A 25,778-nucleotide genomic window follows, 5' to 3' on the forward strand; every position below is an offset into this window, starting at 1 on the left:
GAAAATGTCACAGGAACTTACTTAGGAGGATTAAATATTGAATTGATGTACTGTGCAGCAGAGTTTTATTTTGAAGCATTTAATATACAGGGATAATTGAACTCATATATTGTTTGAAACTACAGACACTGTTTGCAGGAAATCATGGTGGCAGGTGTTTCTTGAAATGTAAAGTAAAGCTTTTGAGAAAAGAGATTGAAGGAAAAGCATTCTGTATTTCAGAGGGGTCAGACTGCTCCTGACATTTCCATTGTCACCTTTTGATAATTCAGATGCGTTGTTTCCTCTGTTGCATATGATTCCGGGCTCTTATTCCTGCTCCCATATTTGGATTCCAGCAAGGCACATGCTACTGATTTTTGAATTGTGAAAGACTCATTATTTCTCAGCTTTCAACTCTTTCATTATGCATGTGTCTTGTTTTCAAAAGCTTTGATTTTGATTAAACCTCTTGCTCCCAAGATGCAAGAACTGTTGTTCCCTTCATATGGAAGCCACAGATAAATCACATTATAGCTTGATAGTGATTCTTCTTATAACGTTTCATGGCTCTCAACTGTTCTGAGGAATGAAGTGTTGGCTTTAGGATTTTGTACCTGCAGCAGTTCAAAAAAGGATTTTGTTGCGTTTTAGAGTCTTGGAAAATGTTGCAGCAGTTTCCTCAAATATTTTCAGCTGAGTTTCCTGTAAAGGTCACAAGTGCTATAGTGAAAACTTGAAACTTTGGTGTAATGAAAATGGCAGAAGTTCTTGTACTTTCCTGACTGTAACTTTTGTGGCTGACCTAATTCAAGCATTTGCTCTAATTTCAAGGAAGTCTTTTGATAGAGGGGCAGAAACTTCAGCATGTAAAGACACATAAAGAGAAGAAACTTTTTTCTTGAAATGTAATAGATGATTCTATTCTGAGAAGAAAAAGCTAGGTCTTGCAAACAGCAGTAGAAAAACTATGTTTTTGCTTTGAAAACTGTTATCTGTTCTGTTTGTCTCTCTTTGGATTGACAAAACGTGTCATTTCAATGAGTAATGGTTTTTACTTAAAAAAGATATGGTGCTTAATTTATAAATTTTATATGTTGAAATAGCCATTTAACATGGTACAGGTATACCTGGATAATATTGTATTTTTCTATGTGATGGACTTTCATCACACCATGTAATTTGTTGTTATTTGAAGTTTTGTGACGCTGTAAAGCTGACAACTCAGGGATAACATCTTTCAAATTTCCTGTGGCTTATACTGATGTAGGATTGGATTAGAGAAGATCCAAATAAAAGCAGCTCAGGTATTGTTTAGGATTTTGTGTTTCTTTGGAGAAACTATATATCAAAGTTTGCTAGAAGAAATAAATCTTTTCACAGTGATTTGGCTGTTGGTATCTATGCAATATGGTTGAATTCTACTTAAAAAAAAATAGTATTTTTAATGTATTAAAAGGGTATACAAATTGTAAGGGCCTTTATGCCCCCATAATATCTTTGAAATAGAAATATTTCATGGAATGAAGCTCATTTTATTTTTGAAGTTCACAGTTACTGTTTTTCAGTATTTCTCAGATTGAGAAACTGCTTCTTCCGAGTAAGAACTGCTTATCATATTGGAATCACACTGAAACCCACGTAGATGGGAGGTGGAAGCTGTCTTTAAATTTCTGGCATCAAGAGAGCATCTTTTAGTTTTAGTGGTTGAAATGCAAGGTTACTTACTGAAGGGTTGGGTTCCTGAGGCATAGTCTCTTGGAAATTACCTGCTATTAACCTGAACCTGCAGTTATCTCTGTGTGGGCTAGGAAAGTGCATCATTTAGACCCATTAAATTTATACCAGGCAGTGCTCCAAAATCAAGAACCAAATGGTCCCAAAGACTAGGTTTAAAGATATTTTGAAAGCCGTTAGCACTGTGAAATCCTACCTCTTTGCAAGTGGGTTGTGTGAGTGAGACATTTGCTCATTCTGCAGAAACATCCCACAGGAGCAGAGAGGTAAAGAGCCAAGCTCTGCACTCAGGATCCCTCTGAGCTCCCTCTCCTGAGGCTCTGTGTGGGGGTTTCCATTGACATCTGTCTTGTGAACGTGGTTCTGGGAGGGGCTCTCAAGGTTGTCAAGCCTGTTCCAGATAGTGCCACCACAGGGATTCCTGGTGAAGGTTCTCACACTGTGTCCCTTAGAGGAGGCTCAGCATGGCTCAGATGTCCGGCTGTACCAGTCCAGCCACCCTGCTCTAGCCAAGGGCAGATTGGCCCGCAGTGGGTGATGACTGTATCTGATTAGGGTCTGTATAGATCTGCTGGAGCCAAAATAAAACCAGAAACCAGTGCAAAATCCTGGTCAGGAGGTACACTGAAGTCCTTGCTGGGCAGGCAGCAGGTTGATCTGTTCCCAGTATTTTAGAGCAATATAATGTAGTCAAATACCTTACTTGTTGTGTCTCTTCTATTATACAAGCTTTTTCAAGACACAGCAGTCCCTGGACTTAAAACTGGACTATTAGTTTCTGTTCACACTCCTTTAGCATTTAAATTCAGCTGTTCTTGAACTACTTATGGAAGATTGAGGACTTCTAACTGAAAGTTTGCTTTCTACTTATTTGTGTACATGGAATTTCTTCTTTAAAAAAAACCCCAAAAACTTGCAAACTTCAACTTGAAATCAGAACTAGAAATAGATTTTGTTATACACCAGGGAAAGTTCCCACAAGCCACCTTTTGATATGCATGGTTTGAAAACTTATTTGCCTACTCTTTCCTCATGTGGTAGGCTTTGACTCCTTGCAGATCTGGAAGGACTGGGTCACATAGATTTCTATAGCCATTACTGATGCAGCACCAAGATTTTAGGGCCATTGTAGTTCATTTACCAAATATGCAAGGTATTATGTTCAGTATATTTTTTGTAGTAAAATAAAGTGAGCTGACTTTGTATATTTATTTGGCCAGAGTTGTGTTTGTTTTCACTAACTTTTTTTAAGAGGAAATGTAGTTTTGAGTAAGGCATTATGTTTTTTTAGAGTAATAATCTATTTTTTACAGCAGGTTAGAGTGGGGACAGATGTAAAGAGCTGTGTCAAAATTTCTGAATTTAATAGCACTCGGGTTCCTTTGGCATGAGAATAAGGATGCCTGGCTCTGAATCACAGCTGGAAAAAAGTTCTAAAATCCTAAATTCCCCAAGGTGAGCACTACAGAAAAGAAGGCAGCAGGGAGGCAGAAGCAACATACTAGAGAGAGGAGAGAGGCTGTAATGTCGGCCCCAGTGTTTGCTGCAGGCTACAGTGGTGAGGCTGCTGAAGGCTGGGACATTTGTTTGATTTTGTTTGTAAGTTTTTAATCTAATCCTGTAGAGTAAGACCAAGAATTGAAAAGATGTACAAAGATCTAAAAGCTGGCATCACTTGCTGCAGAATGTGTCCTAAGCCAATTAGGTATGGGCTTCCCATAGGGTGTTGCTAAGTATGACTAGGTTTCTGATAAGATTTTAGTTTAGTAGGGCTGGATTGATCTTTATTTGATTTCTGTTTCATTATTTAGACAATTCTCCACTTTTTCTTTCAATACTCTCCAGGAACTGTAGTCTCAAGCTGACGGGGTTGATCATATCATGTTACTTTGGGAAGTAGCTATGAAAGATTATTGCCCTTCTCATGAACATCAAAGGTAACAGTAATGAAAAGTCGCTCAAACAAGTGTTAGAAAGGTACACAAAAAAAAGAAAGCCTTAGACAATTTTGGTGACTGCAAGGTACCGAACCTTCTGTATGAATTTTGACTTGGTGGACACTCAGCATGTGTGTCTTTCTTCTTTCCATGAATCATGGACAATAAAAAAATACAAGACTTCCCACCCTACAAACAAATGCCAGTGTTTGGGAGTTGTACTGTATTCCTTTGCTTTTTTCAGGAGCCAAACAAGGCTTTCTCAAAATGCTGCCTGCAGCAGCAAAGGCACCAGTGTCATTCATCTGGAGACTAAAGGGTACAGCATTGTTTTCTTTTATAGCAGACAATTTTCTGTGTCATTTTTGAAGTTGGAAAAAGACTTTTACAATTAAAAATTATTGTACTGCTGTTTCAGAATTTGTGAATAGAGGTTTTAATTACATTCCGACATAAGGAATGAAAAATAACACAGTAGTGACACACAGGAAGCAAGTTCTGGCAAGATGGGGTGCTCTGTAGGATGTCTTGTGGTCTCATTCACATGAGGTAGCTGTTTGATTCACAGATTCTATTTAAACAGCAGATATTTTTTGAATACACAGTGAGTTTGTCACCTAGCTGCAAAATTAATGTAAAGCTCTGGGTGAGGTCATTTATTATACTTTTTAGTTTTTAAGGCTATGAAAAAGAAGCTTGTGGAATAATGTATGTGTTAAGTCTAGTCCACTTATTTTAGAAAGTGTTATATTCTTCTAAATGCATACAGTTTTCTTAAATTCTCACATGGTTCACTTTTTTCCAGGAGTATGCACAATATTTTCTCTAAAAACAGCAGCATCTATCACACAAATATCACACATCTCTCATACACATATTAACATTTATTATTTCAGTTCTTATGGTTACTCTGAGGAGTTGTCTTTTAGATACTATTTTACCTACCTGTGTAATGGCAGTAGATAAAGGATTTACTGTACCTTCCATAGGCAGTAATTTATCAAACTTTTTTCTCTGCTAATGTACTGATACACAAAAAATGCTTTGAGCAGATGTTGAAGACTATTAGTGTTGTATAGCTAAAAGGTCAGCTTTGAAATAACAATTATTTTGAGGAATTAAAAGGTTAAAAAAATTTATGAAATTTAGGTTTAAGGTACATCCTACAGAGAATAACTTAAAAATTCTTTCTTTACTGGATGTTGTTCACAGATGACATCTACAGAAACTTCAAACAAAAATGTGCTTTCTATACTTTAGTGCTCATGTCTGATATGCTGAAAATCTAAATAAGATCTACAGTATTTCCTGTGTGTGCTACAATGCTGTGGGGTGGTGGAAGTTGATCCTGCACTGGGATGTAGAAGAGGGAAGTGAATGTAAGAGATGAAAGAGAGAAGGAGAGGTAAAGGTTTTTCTAATGGGAAGAGTTCATCCAAAGCCATTGCCTGTCTCTGATGCCTGTTTAATGTAGATCTCATCAAATTTGCAGATGACATCAAACTGGGGGAGCAGCTGACATGCTTGAAGGCAGGGGTGCTCTTCAGAGGGCCCCAGACAGGAACATTATGGAATCCAGCAAGGACAAATACCAGTTCTTGCCCTGGGAAGGAGCAATGCTGGCAGATCTGCAGAGTGAGACCTGATAAGTTTGGGAGCAACTCTGCTGACAAAGAGCTGTGGGTCCTGGTGGGCAGCAACATAAACACATGCCAGTCTTGTACCCTGGCATCAACACAGTGAACAGCATCCTGGGCTGCATTAATACCCTGCAGATTGAGAGAAGTGATAATCTTCCTTTAGCTGGCACTCATAAGTCACATCCAGAAGACAGCATCCCATTTGGTGGATGGGATGAGAATTTTGCATAAAGGGAAGATACTGATGAGCTGAAGCAAGTTCTGTGCCTGTGGAAGCTGGAGCACATGCTCCCTAAGAAGATGCTAAGGGAGGAGTGGGCTTGTTCAGACTGAAAACAGGGTTTTGAGGGGACCTACTGCTACATAAAAGATTGTTATCCAGGAGATAGAGACATACCCTTCACAGTGATGCCTGGTGGGCAGGACAGGAGAGAGCAGATGGGACTTGAGAGGACTTGAGAGGAAAGTTCCAGGCAAGGTATAAGGAAAATTTCTGTCACTATGAAGTCAGTCAAGCAGTGTGCTTCTGCAGCTTCTGTCCTTTGAGATTTTCAAGACCCAGCTGGTCAAACAGCCTTGAACTGGTCTGACCTCAGAGGTGACCCTGCTTTGAACTGAATTGGAGTAGGGACCTTCTGAGTTCTCTCTCAGCTTGAGTGGTTCTGTGGCTCTAGGATAAAGCTTGGAGCCAAAACTTCTTTCTTGCTTATTTTTTGGGATATGGTTATAAGCAAATGGTTCAGCCTCTGTAACTGTCAGTTGTCAGTTGTAAGTGGAGGTAATGCTGTTTGTTTGCCTCAATGCTGTTTCAAGAGAGGATAAATGGAAGGTGATGATATTCTGGATGCATTGTCAAAGCGGGTATAGATGCAGTTAGGCTTTTACAGTGCCTAAGAAGCTGATAGAGAGGGTACTGTGTATCTCTAGCAGTAATTGTGAAGCTGTTTTCTGTGGACTTACTTTTGTGAAACCCCACCATATATATATTTTCAATATATATTGTCAATCACCTTAAATGGTAGTGAGCAGCTTAATGTGTCAGTGTTAGCAACAGCTCTGACAGCAGTCTCGCTATATGCTTCTGCCAATTATGGTCACATTTGTCATATTTTCCTAGTTAATATTTTTTTTCCTGCTATGGTGACTGTTTCTGTGGGCTTCTCATCAGAGGTGAAGCAGACTTAGCTGCCTTTGCATCAGGAGCACTGTACTGGTTCTGTCCTGTGTATCAAATGTACAGCTCACTGCTTGATAAACTGAGAAGTCTGTTTTTTCCCCCCTCACACCTTTCAGCTTAGGTGATCTTTTCTAAGAGATTTTTAAAGCTGTCCTATGATTTTTGCACATAAATAAGGAGTTATTTTAAAAAGAAGAACAATAGCACCCATTGGAAAAGGTTACTGAAATTTTTTTTGTTTTTGTGGCATTTCAACTTTATAAGAGTCTTTGAGGTAACATTAGAGCCAGCAGAGGCGTGTACATAGATGTTTTAAGAAATCTTAGGAGCTTGAGAAGATTCTGTAATACCTTTTTTTTTAACTGTTTCTTTTTTTTTTTCTTTTCCCTCTCTACCTGTCCTCTACAGGAAATAAAGAAAGACATGAAGAAAGAAAATACTGCCAACAAACCACCAGAGAAGCCTATAAATGAAGTTTCCAATGGAAGCCCTTTACTGTTGTCTGAGACAATTATTAGAACCAACAGAAAAGGTACAGTATATGGACATTAAATGCAGATTAAATTCAGGCTTTCCAAAGAGCAAAATGCCAACTTTTCTTGTTTCTAGAAATATAGCTAGAGTCTATTTAACTGAAAAGGGATAGCAAGAATAATAACAGTAACAAAAATCTTTGTCCTCTTGAATTAGCATATATGGATGCACATATAATATTTCCACATTAATTTGCACAGACATCCCTTTCTTTTTAAGGAAATCCCTTCCCCATACATTTAATTAAGGAAAGCTATATGAGGAGATTGCTAAAGCTTATTTTAATAAGGAACTGGCAGCTTGCATTTTTGGAGGTTTTTTCTCAGGGATGTCGCTCTAGATTCACATATTCATGCTTTATCTGGGACAGAGAGCTCTAAAAGAAGGGGGGGAAAGGTGGAAACCATACTAGTTAATGCATTAGTTTCTTGGGAAGTGTTTTTCACTGTCTTTCATTTGAGACTGGAATATATGCTCTTCATGTCTGGCTTGACTCCCAATGCAGATTCCTATGTAGGGTTTTGGGTTGCTAAAATGAAAGCCTCCAAATCTTCTCTCTCATTCCCTAGCTCCTAGCCCTGCTGTCAGAAATATCAGAACAAAACAAAAAAATTGCAATATAAATGCGGGATTTTTCTTTAGGTTATGTTTATGCTTCTGTTTGTTTGTAGGAGGACAATTGGGTCTGTGCAGGAGATGAGCAATAATTTTTTTCTGCAGAATTCGCGGGACAGTTTCCTGCTTGCTGTCTTATACAGAATAATCTGCTGTCATTAATCATTGCCGTAATATAATTTCCATTTTGGCATGTCTTCTATACTGTTAGGACTGTTATGGACATTTCCTCTTATGCATGATCAGCTAACATTTTATCTGAGCTGCAGTTTCAGTACAGATCTTATACTCAAGGTTTACAACAGCAAGTGAAGAAGAATTAATTTTTGAAAAATGTATGACTTCCTTTAAAATGTGAAGCGGACTAATCTCTACCTCTTTTGCAAAGATTGATATCCTCTGAAAGAAAAGACTGGAAGTAAATCTCAGAAAACTTTGTCTTTTGAGCTTGCAATGTTGTCTTGAATCTGGAGACATGTCCAACATTTCTGCTTTGGGTCATAGGTTTTTCAAGCAACAGCAGAATTCAATTACTCAGAATTATTATTTTTCATGGCTGCTATACAGAGCCATATGAGTAGTTGGGCAATTATCTAGGGACCAAGTTTGTTCCATATTGCTTCAGCTGCTATTTGGAGAAGGCTAATAGCTGTGGCAGATGCAGAGATTTGGTTCAGTCACAAGGGGATAGTACTCCAAATATGATTCTTACAGCACTTTCTCCTCCTCTTTCTTCCTTCTGGCTAGAAGCTTTGAAGGAATCAGGAGAGAAAGATTTTTCTGTCTCTTTCTGAAGTATACAAAACCTCCTACTTACTGAAAGGAGAAAAGCAAAGTCTGACATGAAGATCTGTAAATTGAGGTAGGGTTAGGTTTAGAAGTAGCAGATTTTGTATTAGGATGTTATTTCACTGGATTTCGTTGGTGGGGATTGCACTTCTCATGGCCACCTGTACACCATGTCAGGCTTGGTGCACTGTTCATGCTGACTGCTTCTCCACAGCCATTTCCATTGCTGCAGAAAAAACAGGTCCAGGAGGCCATGATCTGGCAGCACAGCCAAGGATGCACTGAGGACAACAAGGACAAGAGAACTTCCCTTTGTTTTTCCTGGGATCAGTTTGAGCATTGTACCACAGTAGGTTTGTTTAAGTGTGAGCAGCTGAGCAAATAGGTACTGCTGTGTACAGAAAGATTCTTCTAAGATCTTTGTTGCCAATCTCCTTGTGGAAAGTGTTGCCATATCATATTGAAGAGGGAGCCCTAAATGCCATGGGTGTTATTTTCTTCAAGTGTTCTTGTCCTGGGACTTCTATTAAATCCTCACTCAATCTGTTTCCTGATCACAGAATGTGACCAGAAGGACACGAAGGAGGGTATAGGGTGTTTGTGTTTGGTTCATTGGTTGGTTTGTTTCCTTTTTTCCTCTTTGTTATTAGGAAGTGAGGAGGACAGGGATGCATCCTAAAGGTCTTTAGCCACTGTTCAGCAGTGAAAATGATAGGCAGTACTGTTTCTTTGCTTGGGAAATGTAATACTGCTGCTTGCAACTTCAGAGAAGATCCAGTGATGTGGGAGGGAAGGATTCTGTGCTGTTGCATTGTTTTTATTACCAAAATGATGATAAGTGCTATTCTACTGCTGTGGTATTATATTGTGTAGTTTTACTACTTAACTTGGTTGGCCTAATTTAAGTGTCAGCACTTTAGCAAGCTTTTACGTTTTGAGGAGAAGAATCTTGGCCTCTTGGCCTTGGCTTGTGGAGAGTTTTTCCTTGAGAAATATTGACAAGTGTCCAACAGTGGTATTCAAGTAAAATAGCTAAGTTATTTTTAAGAAGCATCTAAGTAACTAAGAGGAAAAGAATGAATTTCTGAACTAAAAAGGTATTTAGGATCCAACTTTATATCCTGTTTTTTTTTGTGCTAATTATTTCTAACTACTGTGTTGAAATTAGGGGTTCTAATAATAAAATCAGTGTAATTTGAAATAAGTGGCTGCATAATACTTATTTTCTGACTGGGGTTAAACCACAACAGTAATGGGTGTTACTGCTTTGGATTACATGTGTAGTGTAGGAACAAATAAAATGTGTAACCCCACCAGTAATAGCCTACCTGGGTTATTATTTCCATTACATAGAGAGGGTTACAACTGATTGTATGTCACCATTTGTGAATCACTTAGGTTTTTGTTACAAAGGCCAAGAGGAGATGGAAGGATTTGAATTTTCTGCTTTTCACTGTGGGCAGTAAAACCAGAATATGTCTCATCCTTTAATGATTCTTGTTGACCACAAATATTAGTGACCTAAGGGAAACAAACAATAGTGATCACTGCTGTGGTGGACATAATTTAAAAAATGCTATTAAACCTGGCCTTGATGTATTTGTGTAGCTATTTCCTCTCTGCATGGTTGTAAGTACAATCTAGAAGTCAGGGCTACACCTAAGAAATAATGGGGTTATTTTCTAGATCTGCCACGCAGTTGCCACGGGACTTTTGCTAAATCACTTAAACTGTTGGCCAAATTGCCACACTTATCTTCCTAGGTCAGGTATTTTAATATGTATTGATTTTTCAGATAGGCAGGGCTTTATTTTTTCTGATTTATTGCAGTGACATACCCAGATTTGTGAGTAACTTCCATGTATTTCAGGTGTCTCTGCCTTAGGCTGCCTATTGGCAAAGCCTGGTTTATACCTGTCTCATTAAGAGCAGTTCCAGCATGGCAGTGGTGGCAGCTGACATCCAGGAAAATGAACATTTTAACTGAGCACTGCCATGGGGTCATGCCTCACCCCTGAAAGGCTCAGGAAGGGGCCATTTGCTGCAGTGTAGGGATGGGGTTGGGGATCACGATGGCCTTGTGCTTTCCCTGGCTGTTCCCAGGGCTGCAGCAGCTCTAGGCTGGTTTGATGGGTGCTTCAGCTGCTGCAGCTTCAGCCCTGCCTAGGGGAAAAGGCTGTGGCACTGAGGGACCTGTCAGAAGCTGTAGGCATGTCAGATGTTGGTTGGCTTGCATATCCATTGCCAGAAACTGGGAGGGATCATTCTTTTGCTTCTTCCTATAGCTCATGAGCCAAGAAAATCCTTTCCTCACCACGAGTGGGTCTTTGAGTATAACTTTTCTCTGCTTCAGATTTTTTTGTTGGCATATAGAACTATTGTTCTAAAACTTTAATAAAGCTGACATTTAAAAAAAAAAAAAAGCTTAAAATAGCTTTTTTCTATTTAGAATTGGTATTGTTTCACTTTGGTAATAGCAGGGTCGGAAAGCCTTTTCTTCCCCGAGAACATTTTCAGATTGTTTGAAAAAAGCAAAATTATTGCTGTTGTTGCAATTATTTAATAACATAAGAAAATTACAACCAGGTCTTGGAACAGAAAAGATATCTGAACTGAAAGATATATATTTTTTTCCTTAAATGCTTTTCCAACATGGTGAAATTCCATCTCTTCTAAGTTAACTTTTAAAATCTGAAAACAGATCCAAAGTTGTGCAACAGTGTCAAATCTGTCATAAATTTAGTACAATCTTCATTGAGGTATAAAGAGATATGATGGAAACTTGCCTTCAATAATCTTTAAGTGTTAAATGTCCACAGCTTATTTTAGAGTAGTTTTGTTCTGATTTTTGAGTATCCTGTTTCTAAGTACCTTATTCATTGCGCTGTTTAGTGTGTCTGGGAACAAGAGCCCACTTGCTTAGGTCAAGTTGCAAAACTGGAACTAATAGACTCTATTTTGTAAGTGAACTAACAACAATTGTTATATGAGTAAACATATTTGAGGCAAAGATATATTGCCTTGTCAGATATATTTGTTTTCTATAAACTGTAATTGCAGGCTGCGTTGAGCCAGCAAATCTGGAACAGTTTATCACGTGTTACATGTTCTTAATCAAAGCCAAATACTGAAAGCAAGGAAAGTTTTTTCTAGTTCTTTTGAGAATTATTTAATTTACCTTCCAGCCTACATTTAAATAATAGAGAGCATTTGCATGCAATGCTAAAAGGGAATTTTTGTGTAAATAGGTTTGATGATATAATAGGTTTAATTTAGGAATAAATAACAAGTCTGTTGCATGCAAAATGGAGATTTAAGTCAGATTTTGTAAATTAGAAAAATTGGAAAAGTATTTTGCAGGAAAAATGCTTCTTCATTTTGTTAGATAGTTTTTTTATTATTTAGATATAAAAAAGGCACCCCATTTATTAGTAACACAAGCTGTTGGCTTCTCAGCATATGAGTGTGTTGACTCTGAATCTTATATTAAATAATCTATGTAAACTATGATTCTGGTCATATTTTTCAACAGAAAGGCAAACTTCAAAATCTTTCTCATAAAATATTTTATTACCAGGAAGTGCAAGAGACTGCCTTCATCGTGCTTGATGAGGTGTCTGACCCTCAGTGTGGCCAGCTTTGGTTTTCCTTTCAAACACAGTGAGTTTGAAGGCATTGATCTTCCTTTTGTTGGATTATTCCTCTGCTGTTTACACATTCAGGCCTTCTCCACAGACAGGCTTTGGTGTTCCCTTGCAAATACTGCCAGCTTCAGAGAAATTATTGCTAGCAGGGAAAAAAAATCCCTTTCATTTTTAAGATCAGCTAATTGGTGTATAATCAGTATACAGTTTACACAAATATGCACAAGAACATACTGCTCAGCCTATTAAGGTTAAAATATGCATGGAACATATGACACCAACCCAAAACGAGACATAAAAAATTAATGGCACAGGCAACTTGAATGTGCAAAATATTTAGTCTTTGAGTTTAAATACCATATCTGCATATGCATATGTAGTGTCTCACATAATACACATTTCCTTTAAAAGCACTGCTCTTTGAAAATAAGGGTGAAAATTATCCCAGTATTTAGGTAAGCTACACTGACCTGGGAGTCAATACTTTCAGTTCAGAGGGGCCGGAAAAGACACCAACCAGTCTGTGCTGGACATGTGGTTGTGTCATTGACATGATTTTTTATTTGACTGGAAGAAACATCTCAGTGCTGTCTTCTTGGCAAGAGTGGAATTGTTGCTCACTCATTCTTTTCAAGTACATCTTGTTTATGAGTTCAGTTTAAATAATGACTTGAGATATATAGAATCTAAATTTCTTTTCGTGTTTTATGGACATTTGCTGCCCTGGTATTCATTTAAGGTTTCATAATCTATCCAGATTCCAGTATCTTGCTCCAGGAGATAATTTCTTTTCTTGTTATTTACTGTGCAGTGCCCCCAATCTTTTTTTTTATCCTTCTTGCTTACCCTTTCTTTTCAGTTACTCCTTTCTTGTAGTCTTCAAAATGCCTGAATGCTGAGCCCTGACTTAGTTTCTGCAATTTTGCAGAGTTGGATCCTTCCACTGGTGTGGCATGCTAGTATTATGAGGCTCTGTGCAGGAACAACCTATAGAAACAAGAAGTAAAAATCACTCTGGGTTTGAAGTGAAATTCCAGGTTAATTCTATCCTCTGGACATCTGTTTGACTCAGTGGCTGTCTTATGTGTCTTAAAGTTAGCTTTAGGAATCCCATTTATGGACCATACTGGGAAACAGTGAACAAAAACACAGACACTGATTCAAGGAGCTGACTATATACACACCTCTGTGTGTACATATTATGTATGAAACAAGGTAACAAATAACTAAAAAAAAAAAAAAAAAGAGTAATGCAAAAGAAGATGCAATATTTGGGCAATTGCTAGCAGGCTGTTTTCAGGTTTCTTGCAGACAGAGCATATTCGTTTTAATAAAACATTTAGACCTGGATCTCCATTTGAAAAATGGGAGGTCGGTATGGAGAAAATTGGGACAATGGTTTAGAATTTAATTTTATCCTGTTGGATGCTGGACAGGACAGAGAAGAGGCAGAAGATGACCTTTTCATATGGAGCCTAAAGAGATGTGGAAGAGCAGTCACTGCTGAGTATTCTCAGCTGCCTCCAGATGAAACAGAGGGAGGTAGTTAGGGAAGCAGATGAGGGTATGTCGTGGTTTTAAAGCAGTAACTAAAAAATTACTTATTTCTTGCTGTGAGATATGGATTAGAACAAGAGCAAAACAGGCTTAAAACTTAAAAGGAATAAAGAAAGTTTATTAACAAAACTACAAGAATAAAAAAAGCACCAGAATAAACTTCCAAAATACTCTTTTATCCCCCACTACCTGACCATTCTTTTGTACACGTGACAACATAGAGACAGAAAAACTTTAGAACTTTGGTGGTTAAAACAGTCCCAATTCTTACTACAGTCTTTTCATCAGTCTTTGTAGAGAAACAGAAGTCTCCTTCTGCTAATCTATGGAGTTTTTTTACAAGAAAACTATTTCTGTTATAGTTTCTATTTTCCTGATGCCAGCTGCCCGGAAATTTTGTCATTAGAGTTCACTCCTCCCATTTTACATCACTCTGAGGTGTGTATGGGCCATGAGTCTAGGGATGGCATTTTAAGGATGAGTTATTCAAAGGCAAAAGTTCTCTTCATCTGTCTCTGTGAGCTTTTCTGGAAACAGTTTTCTCATTGCCCTCAAGGCTTCAAATCTTCGCTTCACCCTGTTCCAGCACTTCACTGTATCACAATTACTCTCTATTTTGCTCAAAATCCACACTTCAAACACTCCATTCCTCCCTATATACTCTGTCATGAATTAAAGGAGTTTTTTTTCAAGACCCTATTGTCCATCTCCATAGCTGTAACAGAAATATATTTCAGCTTATAAAGCATGTCTTTATTCTCTACCTTTTCTGAAGCTTCTTTTCTTTACTGTCTCTGATAGCTTATAAAGTCTCTTTACATGTTGATTACTTTCTTTTTCTCTTTCTGGATAAAAGGATTAATCTGCAAGTCTCATCTAGGTAATGAAAAGGTTAAAATCTCGCCCAGGCTTTGTAGATGGCTCTGTGATCTCTGCCCAACAGGAGCTGGAGCCGTCTGCGATGGAAGATTCTTCATAGCTGCTCTGGAGAGTGTGGTCACTGTCTCAGCCTGCCGCAGGTCCAGAGCTTTTTTTCCTTTCTTTACTCAGCAGTCTCTGGTGAATTCAGTCACAGCAAAAACTGCAGCCGAGCCAGGGACTGGCCTGGCCCGGCCAGAGCCCGGGGCAATCCCCGCAGGCCCCATCTCCCGGCCGGGAGCCGCTGGGCCCAGCCCAGCCCCCGCCCGGGCCTCATGGCCGGGGCAGGGAACGGGAGGCCTGGAGCTCTGTTACCTTTCACGGCCAGGAAACAAAGAGAGCAAGAGTGCTCTGACTTTATGTCTTAAGGAGGTGTTTACAGGTTGATTTCACTTTTTAATGGTCAAAACTACTGTCAATTCTTAGAAGTGACTGATAATTGGTCAGGAGGAAAGACTCCCATCAGCCACCAGCAGCTTCAACTTCCTTAGCTCCCAAAACCTTTTTAAAGGTAAAGTCACCCCATGACAGGGTATCATTTAGTTTGTTGGTTATTTTTATTTGAGCTAGAGCCAGAATTATACTTGTATCAATGAAAAGGCAGAGAGAAGTGAATTTTTAAGGAAGAGAGTGAGAGGGAATAAATGAAGAGGTGGAACAGGGCTACAGGGAGCATTGAAAGAATAAGGAGAAGAAAGTTTTTTTGCAACTCATTTATGTTTATGAACATGCCCAAAAATGCTGCAAAAATGCTGTTGAGGAACAGTTTAGAGAGTGGCAGCTTCTCTTTCATGAACACTGAAAAATTTCTGTCTAATCAGTTAAAGGATTTTTTTCATTTCTAAAAGCTTTGCAATACATTTTACACGCCTGAAGTACAAAATTGTCCAATATGTCATTTATCATTTGTACAAGCCATTTTGTGAGCTCACTTTTATCACAATATGTAATAACTGTCCACAGGGTACTAGTCAAGAGCAAAGGTGTGGTCAAACTCAGGTGCAAAATGTTTTTCTATTTATATTTTATTTATATTTATATATTTATATTCTATTTACATTCTATTATATTTCCAAATTTATATTGAAATCTCCCTTAAATAATGCAAAAAACAATAAAATGTGCTGGTTGTAACAAAAGCAATGAAACCTCCTGTTGTTTCCCCACCACAAAAGTGACTGTTGATTTTACCATGAGGTTCAGCAGAGAAATGTCTCCCTGCTGCCAGCAGTTCCCTTTCTTAGTGCTGCTGGACAAGTCACTTGGCACCCAGCAAGGCCTTGCTGCCTTTGAGGTCCGTCCCTGACCTTTTGCCTCTAGACTGAGCTGTCTGTGTCTGTCTCCTTTAGCCTTTCGTCTGGGTGGTGTGGGATTTTTGAGAAAAACATGGCTAGCTTGATTTGAAAATTAGCAGAGCAACCTTTCCTCCCCTGCTCCTTCTTGTCTGTAATTAAGTAATAACAGACGATGAGCAGGGTGGTTCACCTGATGCTGAGCCTTGGAGCAAGACTTCTGGGATCTCAGTGCCAAGACACATCTGGCAGCTGTGATAGGAGAGAGTTGGACTTCCTGTTCTGTGGTAGAGACAATGAAAGCAGAAGAGAAATGAAGGGATACTTTTGTGGAATATAGAACACAGCTCTATCTGGACTGAAAATTTGGAATCAAGAGAATATACTTTGTGCAAGTTAATATATTTTCCACGAGCTCTGAAACTTCACAGGTGTACTTTAAAATGGGTCAATAGCACTTTTCTTGTTGTTCTTTCAGTTAATCTTAATGAATTTGTAAGTGCTAAGTTAAATATGTCCCTGTAAATGTGCAAGCACACTGACAGGCAGATCTTTAGTTCAGAGCTCCTTTACCTGTGCTTGATTGGGTGGTACCTGGGATGGTGCTGCATTGATTTTGAGGAGATGGGGAACTGGTGTTAACCTTTCCTGGGGGAAGGAAACAGCTGTGCAGCTGTTTATATCCTTCCCCCCGTGGCCTGTAAATAAGAGTAAGCTGTGCTGTATAAGTTACAGCAGTAATCAGCATCCTGAGGTATTTGAAGGCTTCTGGCTCCTGGACAGCCATAAAATCCTTTGGATGATTTCTGGGGTTGTAGGTGAGAAGCAGCGTCTGTCAACAGCTCCCTTGGATCTCCTTCAAATTGCAGTATCATGCAACATGAATTGAAGGCCTAAATAATTTGGATAAATGATTGATAGGGGATTTTACTTTTTAATCCATTAAGTACTCTTCCATAAAAAAGATTTTTGGATGTAGATGAAAGTTTAATGTAAACATATGTTTTGTGCTTTTGTTTAAAAAGCTCCATACTTGCACTCTTTGCATTGGCATCAAGTGACTTATTCTGCTGCTGTTGAGTCACTTCAGTGCAGGAAACCTTTTGATTTCTGTCTATTTAGACCAGCAGGAAACTACAATCATTGAAGACCTTCCCCTTCTGACGGAATAGTGTTTATAAACCCACAAGAAGTTTGGAACAGTAGGTTCCAAAGAAGTTTGGAACAAGCTTCTGCAGAAAGTGACTAGAATGTACATTGCAAAGAGGAGCTGTGATTGCTGGTAGGAAGGAGTATCACTGATTGTGGGGTTTAGGAGAGCTGAGCAGAGTTGTGCTCAGAAGTGTGCTGTCCTAGGAGCCTCTGAGCCAGCTTCTTGTTGGGGCTTGGATAGCAGTGTGTGTCTGAGGAGGGGCTTTGACTCTGAACACACTTTGCAGAGGTATTTTCACCAGTTCTTTTTGCCCTGCTTCCTTTCCCATGTGCATACATGCAATCTCTCGAGTGGTTTAAGCAAAGTTTTGCTGTTCTGCAGGTGGCAATAAACAGTATGAAAGCAATTCCCATAAGGCACATTGTTCGGGCTCTTTTATGATGTATGGCAGATTCTATGAAACATTTTACTTTCAGGAATTGATTGATGCTTTAAAAACAATCTTCTAGTAAAACACCATGCCTGAAATAAACTTGTCACTGCATTCATTTTAATTATTTTTCACACACTGTGTGAAATACTTCGGTTCATGGGGTAAAAAGCCCCTGAAATTAGGGAAATTTGGTTTGCTAATTTGAAAAAACACATGGAGGTATCAGACAGTGTTGACAATTCATGACCTGGATTATCCTGAGTAAGATAGCATTTTTAGCTATTTAGGCTTTCAGTTTTCAAATTCCTGAATTATGTAGGTGCAGTAACTTGAAAAACAAGATAGTTTGCCTGCTAAGGTATGTTTCCTGTTTCCACTGGCATGGTTTGTCAAATTTTATTCATTGAGTACTTCATACATATTTTATCTTATTTCAGAATTTTCTTCTTTACAGTCTACCCTACCACTATCAAGGTGCACACAGCATGGGACATTGTGCTGTTATTAGTCGTGTGGAGTGGTGTACAGTACCATTTACCCTATTTTTTGTGGTTATGTCACTGTTTTCTAATGTTATTTCTCAGTTAAGATGCACCAGTCATTTTCATTAGTTCCCATTCTATATCTTTTTGCATTCCCTTTTAAATTATAAATACATGTTTATGCCGGCTCCTTTCTTGCTGTTAATTTGTAGAATCATCCTCTATAAAAATGCAAAGCATGCTGCTGCTGATGGTTAGTTTCCAAGCTCGTTGGTAGGGTGGTTGTGCTTGTCAAGGGAGTGAAATGTGGAAGTGCTGACAAGTGGCTGATGGCTGATTCTTGGCCCCAAGCGCAGGATTGCGATATGAAAGATTATTATTATCTGTCACACAGCAAGAGCCGTTATTTCCTAACTTCGGCGCCGACTTTATTTAGAAACAGAAGTGGAGGCTGGGTGAGTTCCTCGTGGTGAGAAGCAGCTCCCTGCAGATGCCCAAATTAGCTGGGAATGATTGCAGGGCTGTAGTGCCACTGGCATGGTCCTCTGGGCTGCACGCTCTGGTGAAGGCCCTCACGACTTCAGCTCTTACTGCAGCATCTTCTGTGGCTGCGTATTTGTAAATCAGCCACTCTATTCCACAGACTTCCACAGAGCACTGTCACCTCTGTGACAGCCAAGGATGTGTCTGCTTTCCCCCAAGAAATACTTGGCTGCTCCAGAATCTGTTTCTAATATTGTATCTAGGGACCAGGTTTTACCAGGTCTCTACCCAGAGAGAGCTCAGCCTAGCACAGAAAATATGCTACTATGGAAATTCACAGATTATTACCACACAATTCTGACTTTCCTTGAACTCTAATCATCATAATACTGTTACTTAAAACACAAGTTGTTATTGTCTTTTCTCAGTATATTATGCTAATATTTTTATTAATGATGTGTCCAAGCCTGATGCCATTGTTAAAACCTCCTTAAAAATTTCAGGCATTTACTTTGTATTTCCAAGCTGGTTGTCTTGTCCTGTACTAACGTGTTTAATTACTGTACATTTAGTACCAGCTGTACCTTGTGCTGGCTTCTGTTAGACTCCTGCTAGATTCCAGATGTCCCTGATGTATAGAGTCTGGTATCCAGCTCTGCAAAGAGCAAAGCTGCAAGATGCAGTGTCAGCCATTTTTGCTTCATTTTGCAACTGCAATCATAAGACACCGTGCTTTTCAGACACAGGAATTCTTTGTTAGACTATTGACTCAGCATAGTGTTACCCTAAATTACAAAGGTCACAGTTACTTCTGGGAATTCATAAAAGGTCAGGAAGTCTTCAGGAAATTATTTCAATAAAAAAGGTCCAGTGACCTTAGGAAAACCAAAAGATTCAGTCACATGTGTGGCAGTTACGGAGCAAACAGAGTAGTGGAAAACAAAAGTAACAAATACTGAGGTGTTAGCCTGAGGCTGTAGTTTCATGAAGATGTAAAACTTGCATTGCCACGAAAAAAAGAGCCATTTTTCATTTTTTTATTCTTCCTATGTTCTGGTACAAACATTTGGCTACATAGTGGGCCAGATGAGGAAAATGTTCAAGGTTAGCATTAAACTAGCAAGAGAAAAGCTTGTTTTTAATAGCAGGTCTGTTCCTTGCCTACCTCCTCATACTGCTTCAGAAGCACTTGATCTGACAGGATGGCAAGGAGTGTTGCAGGACCTGCAGGAGCTGAGGGATCAGCAGCACTGCCTTTTATTTGGTTGCAGGTGAAAATAGTTCCAAAAGTTCTATGAGAGAGTGATGGTTAGTCAAACTTTTTTAAAGCTGGTCATAGTCATTCAGTAAACCACTAAAGAAAATTGCTGTCTTGTTAGTTTCCTCGTGAGTGTTGCTCTTCACTTTTCTCATGTGCTGGGAAGGTACAAGCATTGGTCATTGTCCAGAAAAACCATCACTGCAGTTGCATACAGAACTCTTCTTATGCAGACACCTTCTTGCCTGCCAATTCTACATCTTGTAACCACAGAACAGTTTTGGAGATGGATTTCATTACTGACACAAGTGACTTGAGCCAGAGGCCCATTTATTCAGAGTTTTTAAATTTGAGGAAGTAACTTAATGGAAAGGACAAGAGGAACTTAATAGTTATTTTTAGGAAAAGATAGTGTTTATCCCAGCAAAACTAAAAATGTTGTTGAGACATTACAAACTTGAAACCTAGACAGCTGTGGTTTTGTTCTTCCATAATTATTTTAATGTGAAGAAATTCCTCTTAATGCATACTCTATAGCCCTGTCAGCTTCAGTAGTCTACCACATACATTTTTATATCTATGCAAATTGGTATTTTCCTATGTGGTGTATGAAAAAAAACCTCAAAAAAGCTGGAAACCAATAATGTCAGAAAAATAGTAAACCTGATAATCTGCTTTCAAATGCACAAAGAACATTTTGAACACTTTCACAAATAAAAGTGATATTATTGAACAAATGCATCAGCATGAGACCTGACAATAGTTTTGTAGCAGACTGTATGATTCAGAAAGAGAAAACAGTGAAGAGTGTACAGATGCCATTTAAAAGGCTACTAAGTTGGTAAGGTATGAAACCAGCCTGCTTGCCTTGCCTGGCATCTGGAAAGTGTGGAAATGTGCTATCTAAGGAAAAAAGACCAAAAAATGAAAGGGATAGTAAGCTGGAAGGAATTGCTGGGTTCAGCATGGAGAGCTCTAGTACTCTGGTTAACTCGATGCTAAGGAATCTTAGGCCGAGTTCTGGTGCAAGTTTTGGGTGGTGGCCAAGTGCTTTGACCTGGGAATTGAAGTAGTTTGTGTAATACTGCTGTGGGGGGAGAAAAGACAAAGATTAAGGAAAGTTTTGGTGGCAGGGTCAGTAGGGGATCTTGCGTGCAGTTGCATCCATGGATAGAATTAAGAGTTGTGCAGCTGGATTCCAGGAGTTTGTTAATTTGGCAGGAAGTTTCATCCTTGCACAAATCAGAACTGACACGAAGTCATCCCTACTCAGAGCGCGTTGTCAGAAGTGGAAGTGGTTGTGGCCCTAGAGGCAGAGCAAAGGGTATTGAGGTGAAGAGTCAGGCAAGTATGACATGCCCAGATGTATCATGGAGTGGGGAAATCTGGGTTAGCTACTGGATGAGGGACTTGCAGCAAACAAAGCAGCAGGGGTTTTTGACGTGAAGTTCTGTACAGCTTAGGGGTTGGGATTTGGTACAGTGTATTAAGACTGGGATCCTTCTGTACAGAAGCCTTTCAGTGTCTAATTTAAAATCCAGGAAAACTAGCAAAAAGCTGAAAATACAAGATAAGTAAATATCACCAGAAAGGTGATTGGAATAGGAGACGGAATGTTTGTTCATCGCTTGCTATTTTGAGAATTATGGAAATTAAAAGGCAGACAAACTTTTATAATAAAAGACTGCAAACCCAACCAGCACATGTTCTGCAGTCAGGTTGCAGGAAGCTCTGTGCCAAAAACTGGGCAAACAAGTGTGAACTGACCACTTCCAGAAAGAGGCAGAGTAGTTAAAATCCAGCACATGAGTTTGTTTGAACTATGTCTGTGCTGTGTTTTGGGGCTTCCCCGCCGTTTCTGTTGTGAAATTCAATGCTTGATGCAAGAGTGGCACACTGCTCAAGTGGTTATTTGAAGTTAATGTTTAGAAACATAATGCAAACTGCATTATCTTTGGGACCAAAAAATATTTATTGTGGAACTGGACCACTTTCTGGTAGTCTGCAGTGTAAAGGAGACAGATCTTTAGTAGCTATTTCATTAGGTAAGGTATTAAAGATTGTATTAGATTTTCAGCTTTTCAGTGTAAACACTGGACCTAACAGAGAAACTACTACCATACTGAAGGCTGTTTTCAATAAGGAGACAACTGAATAGTGTACAATATATAAAACTATGAGGACTTAATTTTCTTCCTTACTCTTCTTGTTTTTCAAATCCAAAAATGTAGTGTGGGAGTCAGAACTTCTTTTGAAATAAAAATTTAATTAAGTCCTTGAAGAGGAAAAGACAAATTTGTCATAGATTCTTCATAAATGCCATGTATTATCATGAAAACATAATTGTTAAGGTCCTGTAGGAAACCTATTATAAACTTCATTTCACAATATGAAGGCTCTGATGTCGTTTTCTGAATACACAAATACTAGTTTGCATATGAGAGAAGAGTCCTTGAAATCATAATAGCAAAGACACTCTTGTCCTGTGCCATTCTAGAGGCCTTTGCTACTAGGAGTTTTATTTTCATTTCCTAATGGAACAAATATTTTTTTAAGAGCATCTGTTAATTTGCCCTATTCCCCTTGATTTTTCCAAGCCCTCTGCATGACACCAGCTAGAGTTGGCAAAAGAGTAGAGGTCTTTAATACATTTATAGGAACATAATATTCTTTTAAATTGAAAGCTGAATAGGGGAATTAGTGCTTTTAACTGAATGCAAACCTCAGTTCTGAGAGGCAACAGGCAGTGGGCAAGGCACAGGGGTGTGCTGGCCAGTCAGTCAGTACCTGCGCTGCTCTGAAGCAGTCGCAGCTGTGCAGGTGTAGGATACAAGTGGAAGCTGGGGCAAGATGTGGTGGGAGTGGAGGTGATTAGAAGGCACTGTGTACAAATCCATGGTTCTCCAAGCTTCATTAATTCTGCTGCTCATGGAAGATTTATTAGGTGCCTTTGGATGCCATGTTCTTCATACAAAGATGAAATAATTTAGTAACATGGAGGTCTACATAGAAGTTTCACATATTTCTAGGCAGACAAAACAATTCTTATTTTCACTCACCTTGTGTCATCTTTGTCAAAATAAAATGAGGGAGTTTACCTTCCTGATTTCTCTTTGAGAATAAAAATAAACATTAGTTCTGGAGTATTTTTATTACAACGATGAAGGTTTCATTTCACCTTGTATTTCAGCTACCGTAGTGGAAGTCTTACGAGTTAAGAAGAAAGAGACGAATGAAAAGTGCTAAAGAAAGGCTGTCTGCAGCTCCCTAGTGAAATGCCAATTCTCATAGTTACAGTTCTAGTACTTGCTTTCTTATCCCAGTGGTATTTGCTGCAGATAAGATCCTAAGGGAGTTTGGCTCAGCCTGGCAAGCTGAAGGATGGGTTATACTCACACGTGGTTTGTAAACAAGGAAAGGCATCAAATACATGAAATTGGATTTCTGTGGTTTTGCTGACAGCTCCCACCTGGTTGCAGTAATAAACTCTGCTCTTGGCATCTTTACCTGTCACAGGCTGACTCAGAGGAAGGAGAATGCCTTGGAGAAGCTTGGGAAGCTTGGTTGGATTTTAGCAATCAAGTTGTAGACTGGGAAGATTAATGACAGAGAAATAATATAGTCTTGGGTCATAAGAATTTTAAAGAATAGCCTTAAAATAGGGTAACAGCATAGCTCATAGGTTGGAAGTCACCTTTGGAAATAGTCTGGGTCAGCCTTCTGCTCAAGCAGGGACAGCTAGAGCCAATTGTCCAGGATCATGTTCAGTTGGATTTTGAATATCTATATGGACAGAGACTCTACAACCTCTCTGGACAACCTGCACCAGTGTTTGATCACCCATACAGTAGGAAAACCTAAACAACAACAGAAAGTTAGGAAAAATGTTGGCTATATTCCATTAACCAGAGATCCTGATCCAGTCCTAGTCCATCAAAATCACTACTTTCCTACTTTTCTAGCTGCTGACCAAATAGAAAGCTACTGTACAGACAGGGGTTTGTAGTCTTGAATGCTCAGGGCACAAGTTGTAAGCTATTGAAGCAGATTGAACTCTCACTGTGTCCCAGGCTAGTATCTTGAAATGTTAACTTACTACTCTATATTTACTGAAAATGTCATTGTGCCTGGAAAAAAGAGGACAGGATAAGAGGATATCAGGAAGGGCTGAGGGGAATGTGTTGTGGACGGGGTGACAGCACAGGTGAAAAGGTTACCAGGAGTAAATGTTGCTCATAGTGTCTATTAGCTGTGCCAGAAGAGTCAAAGGTCCAAGCTGTGTTGTTATATCGCAGTGTAGAGCACTGCTGCAATGTGTTTTCCTCTCTTGCTCTCCTATTAGAGGAGCATCTCAAGCACAGATGGCTCAGGTAATTGTCCTGGGCTGGCCTCAGGAATGCATCGCATCCTTTAACTGGTAACTTCAACCACAGAAGCTTTTAGAGTTTCATGTGTATTTCTTTTAACACCACACAGCTCCATGCTGGACAGCGCTGAAACAATTTAATTTTCAGTTGTCTGTCTTGAAAAATTTACTTGGGTGATTGTGCTATCAGTACTTTATTTCTCACTTTCATAGCACAGTACTCATTTAAAATAGAGGATACATTTATGTAGACCAAAGAATAAAGTTATCTGAATATGTACAGCATAACTAAGAGGTAAATCCAGCCCTGGAAATAAGGACAGGTGACATGAATAGAGGAAAAAAACCTAATGTATTCAAAATTGGAAGATAACAGTGAAGCCTTTTATAAAGAGGCTGTTCCTGTATCATTTGAAATCAGCAGAGAATCAGTCAGACGAAAGAAGGCAGATGATAAATGATTCATTTGCTTTCCTCCTCCTTGAGATTCCTTTCTTTGCCAGCTTGCGTTAACAGATGTCTTAAAGATTATGAATTCACAGGAAAATAATACAAGACAATGGGCAGCCAAGACAGTATTCCAATAGTCTAAATATTTTGTTCTTCATATTTTATCAGCTTTTGAATCTCAAAATCTAGAAGAGCTCTTGTATTAAGGAAGGACTTTGCTCACAAACACTTTGGTTCAATGAAGCTTTCGATGAGAAGTGGTTCTTCTGTACTTGAACTATAATCTCTTTTTTTTTTTCATTGTGATCCAGCCTTTCGTTACAAGCAAGTCAGCTGGGCCTGAGGAAACATGAAGAGTGATTTTCTGTTGGGCTATACATCAAATAAAGTCTCTTTTGCAGAACTTTGTGATCATTGGTGAGAATGAATTTTAAAGAACACTTGTCTTCTTTAATGGTATGAAATCTTTCAAGGTCAATTCAGTGCAGTCTGTTTTCAGCTTCAGTAGGGGACCATTTCTCTGCAGTCACTATTCACTAGGTGGGATTCTTGCCTTAATATGCTAATTGCTTTAGGGATCGGGAAGTTCCACCACCCAGGTCTGCAGTGAAGATGCCAAAGAATACCTTAAGAATACTGACACTTGTTGTAACAAAACTTTTGCAGCCCAAAACAACAGTGTATTCTTTGTGGGTTTCTACATTGAAGACACACTACATTTAAAGAAACAGAAACAGAATAAGATGTGAAGTAATTATTCTGACTCAAAAGGGGTTATTGATATATTCCCTCTTTAATAAATCAGCTAGATACATGGGTGAATATTTTATCATTTATGCGTATCTCTGTGCTAACTGGAGTGAAAACTGAAGGACTGAGGGCTCTGAAGTGGCTGCCAATACTGTGCACTGTAAAAGTACCAAGGGGCCGTGTTTGCAGAGTCATTCTGTGCTTGTCTGCAAGCAGATGTGTCGCCATGAAGTGCAAAGTTCCGTACTGCAGTGTTGGTCTGCAGTTAGATGGACTCTCTGTCTCTGTCTTGCTCTGTTTCCACAGACAAATTTGGCTTTGTTCACTAAGTTATGTGGAGTTCAGAGGTCTTTTACATGCATACGCATCCATTACAAATTGATTTACAAGAACATGTTTGCACTCAGAGTGAAGGCCAAATGGTCATCAGATTTGCTGCCATTCCAGCTCCGGGTTAAACTTCATCTGTTGGAAAAGGATATGAAACAGCACTCTGTTTGCTTTAGCCTGTTGCTACAGAGTCATCATCCTACCTTAGTGCACTCTTTTTTTAAGTATAAATGCTTTCTTTGCTTTACAAAAGG

The 25,778-nt window shown here is 39.0% G+C and overlaps 1 protein-coding gene and 1 long non-coding RNA gene across 14 annotated transcripts in view; one reads left to right on the forward strand and one right to left on the reverse strand.

Moving 5' to 3' along the window:
• SH3KBP1 (SH3 domain containing kinase binding protein 1) overlaps positions 1-25,778 on the forward strand; it is a 213,656-nt gene that overhangs the window by 71,475 nt on the left and 116,403 nt on the right. For 10 of the 13 annotated variants that reach the window (XM_086879946.1, XM_086879948.1, XM_086879951.1 and 7 more), the window contains one exon: positions 6,879-7,002. In XM_086879946.1, coding sequence (XP_086736072.1) covers positions 6,879-7,002 — 124 coding nt within the window. Of the gene's footprint in view, positions 1-6,878; positions 7,003-14,515; positions 14,629-14,763; positions 15,039-25,778 lie in introns of those variants that run through there. The other 3 variants (XM_086879956.1, XM_086879954.1, XM_086879955.1) reach the window with 3 other exon arrangements.
• Positions 9,631-14,524, reverse strand: LOC111922875 (uncharacterized). The gene is made up of 3 exons (XR_002860776.2): positions 14,374-14,524; positions 12,899-13,039; positions 9,631-12,194 (listed from the first exon to the last, which is right to left on the reverse strand). It is a non-coding gene; the product is annotated as an uncharacterized LOC111922875 (long non-coding RNA).

This window comes from Cyanistes caeruleus, chromosome 3 (assembly GCF_971803275.1).
Source record: "Cyanistes caeruleus chromosome 3, bCyaCae1.hap1.1, whole genome shotgun sequence".
In the NCBI taxonomy this organism is placed as follows: domain Eukaryota; kingdom Metazoa; phylum Chordata; class Aves; order Passeriformes; family Paridae; genus Cyanistes; species Cyanistes caeruleus.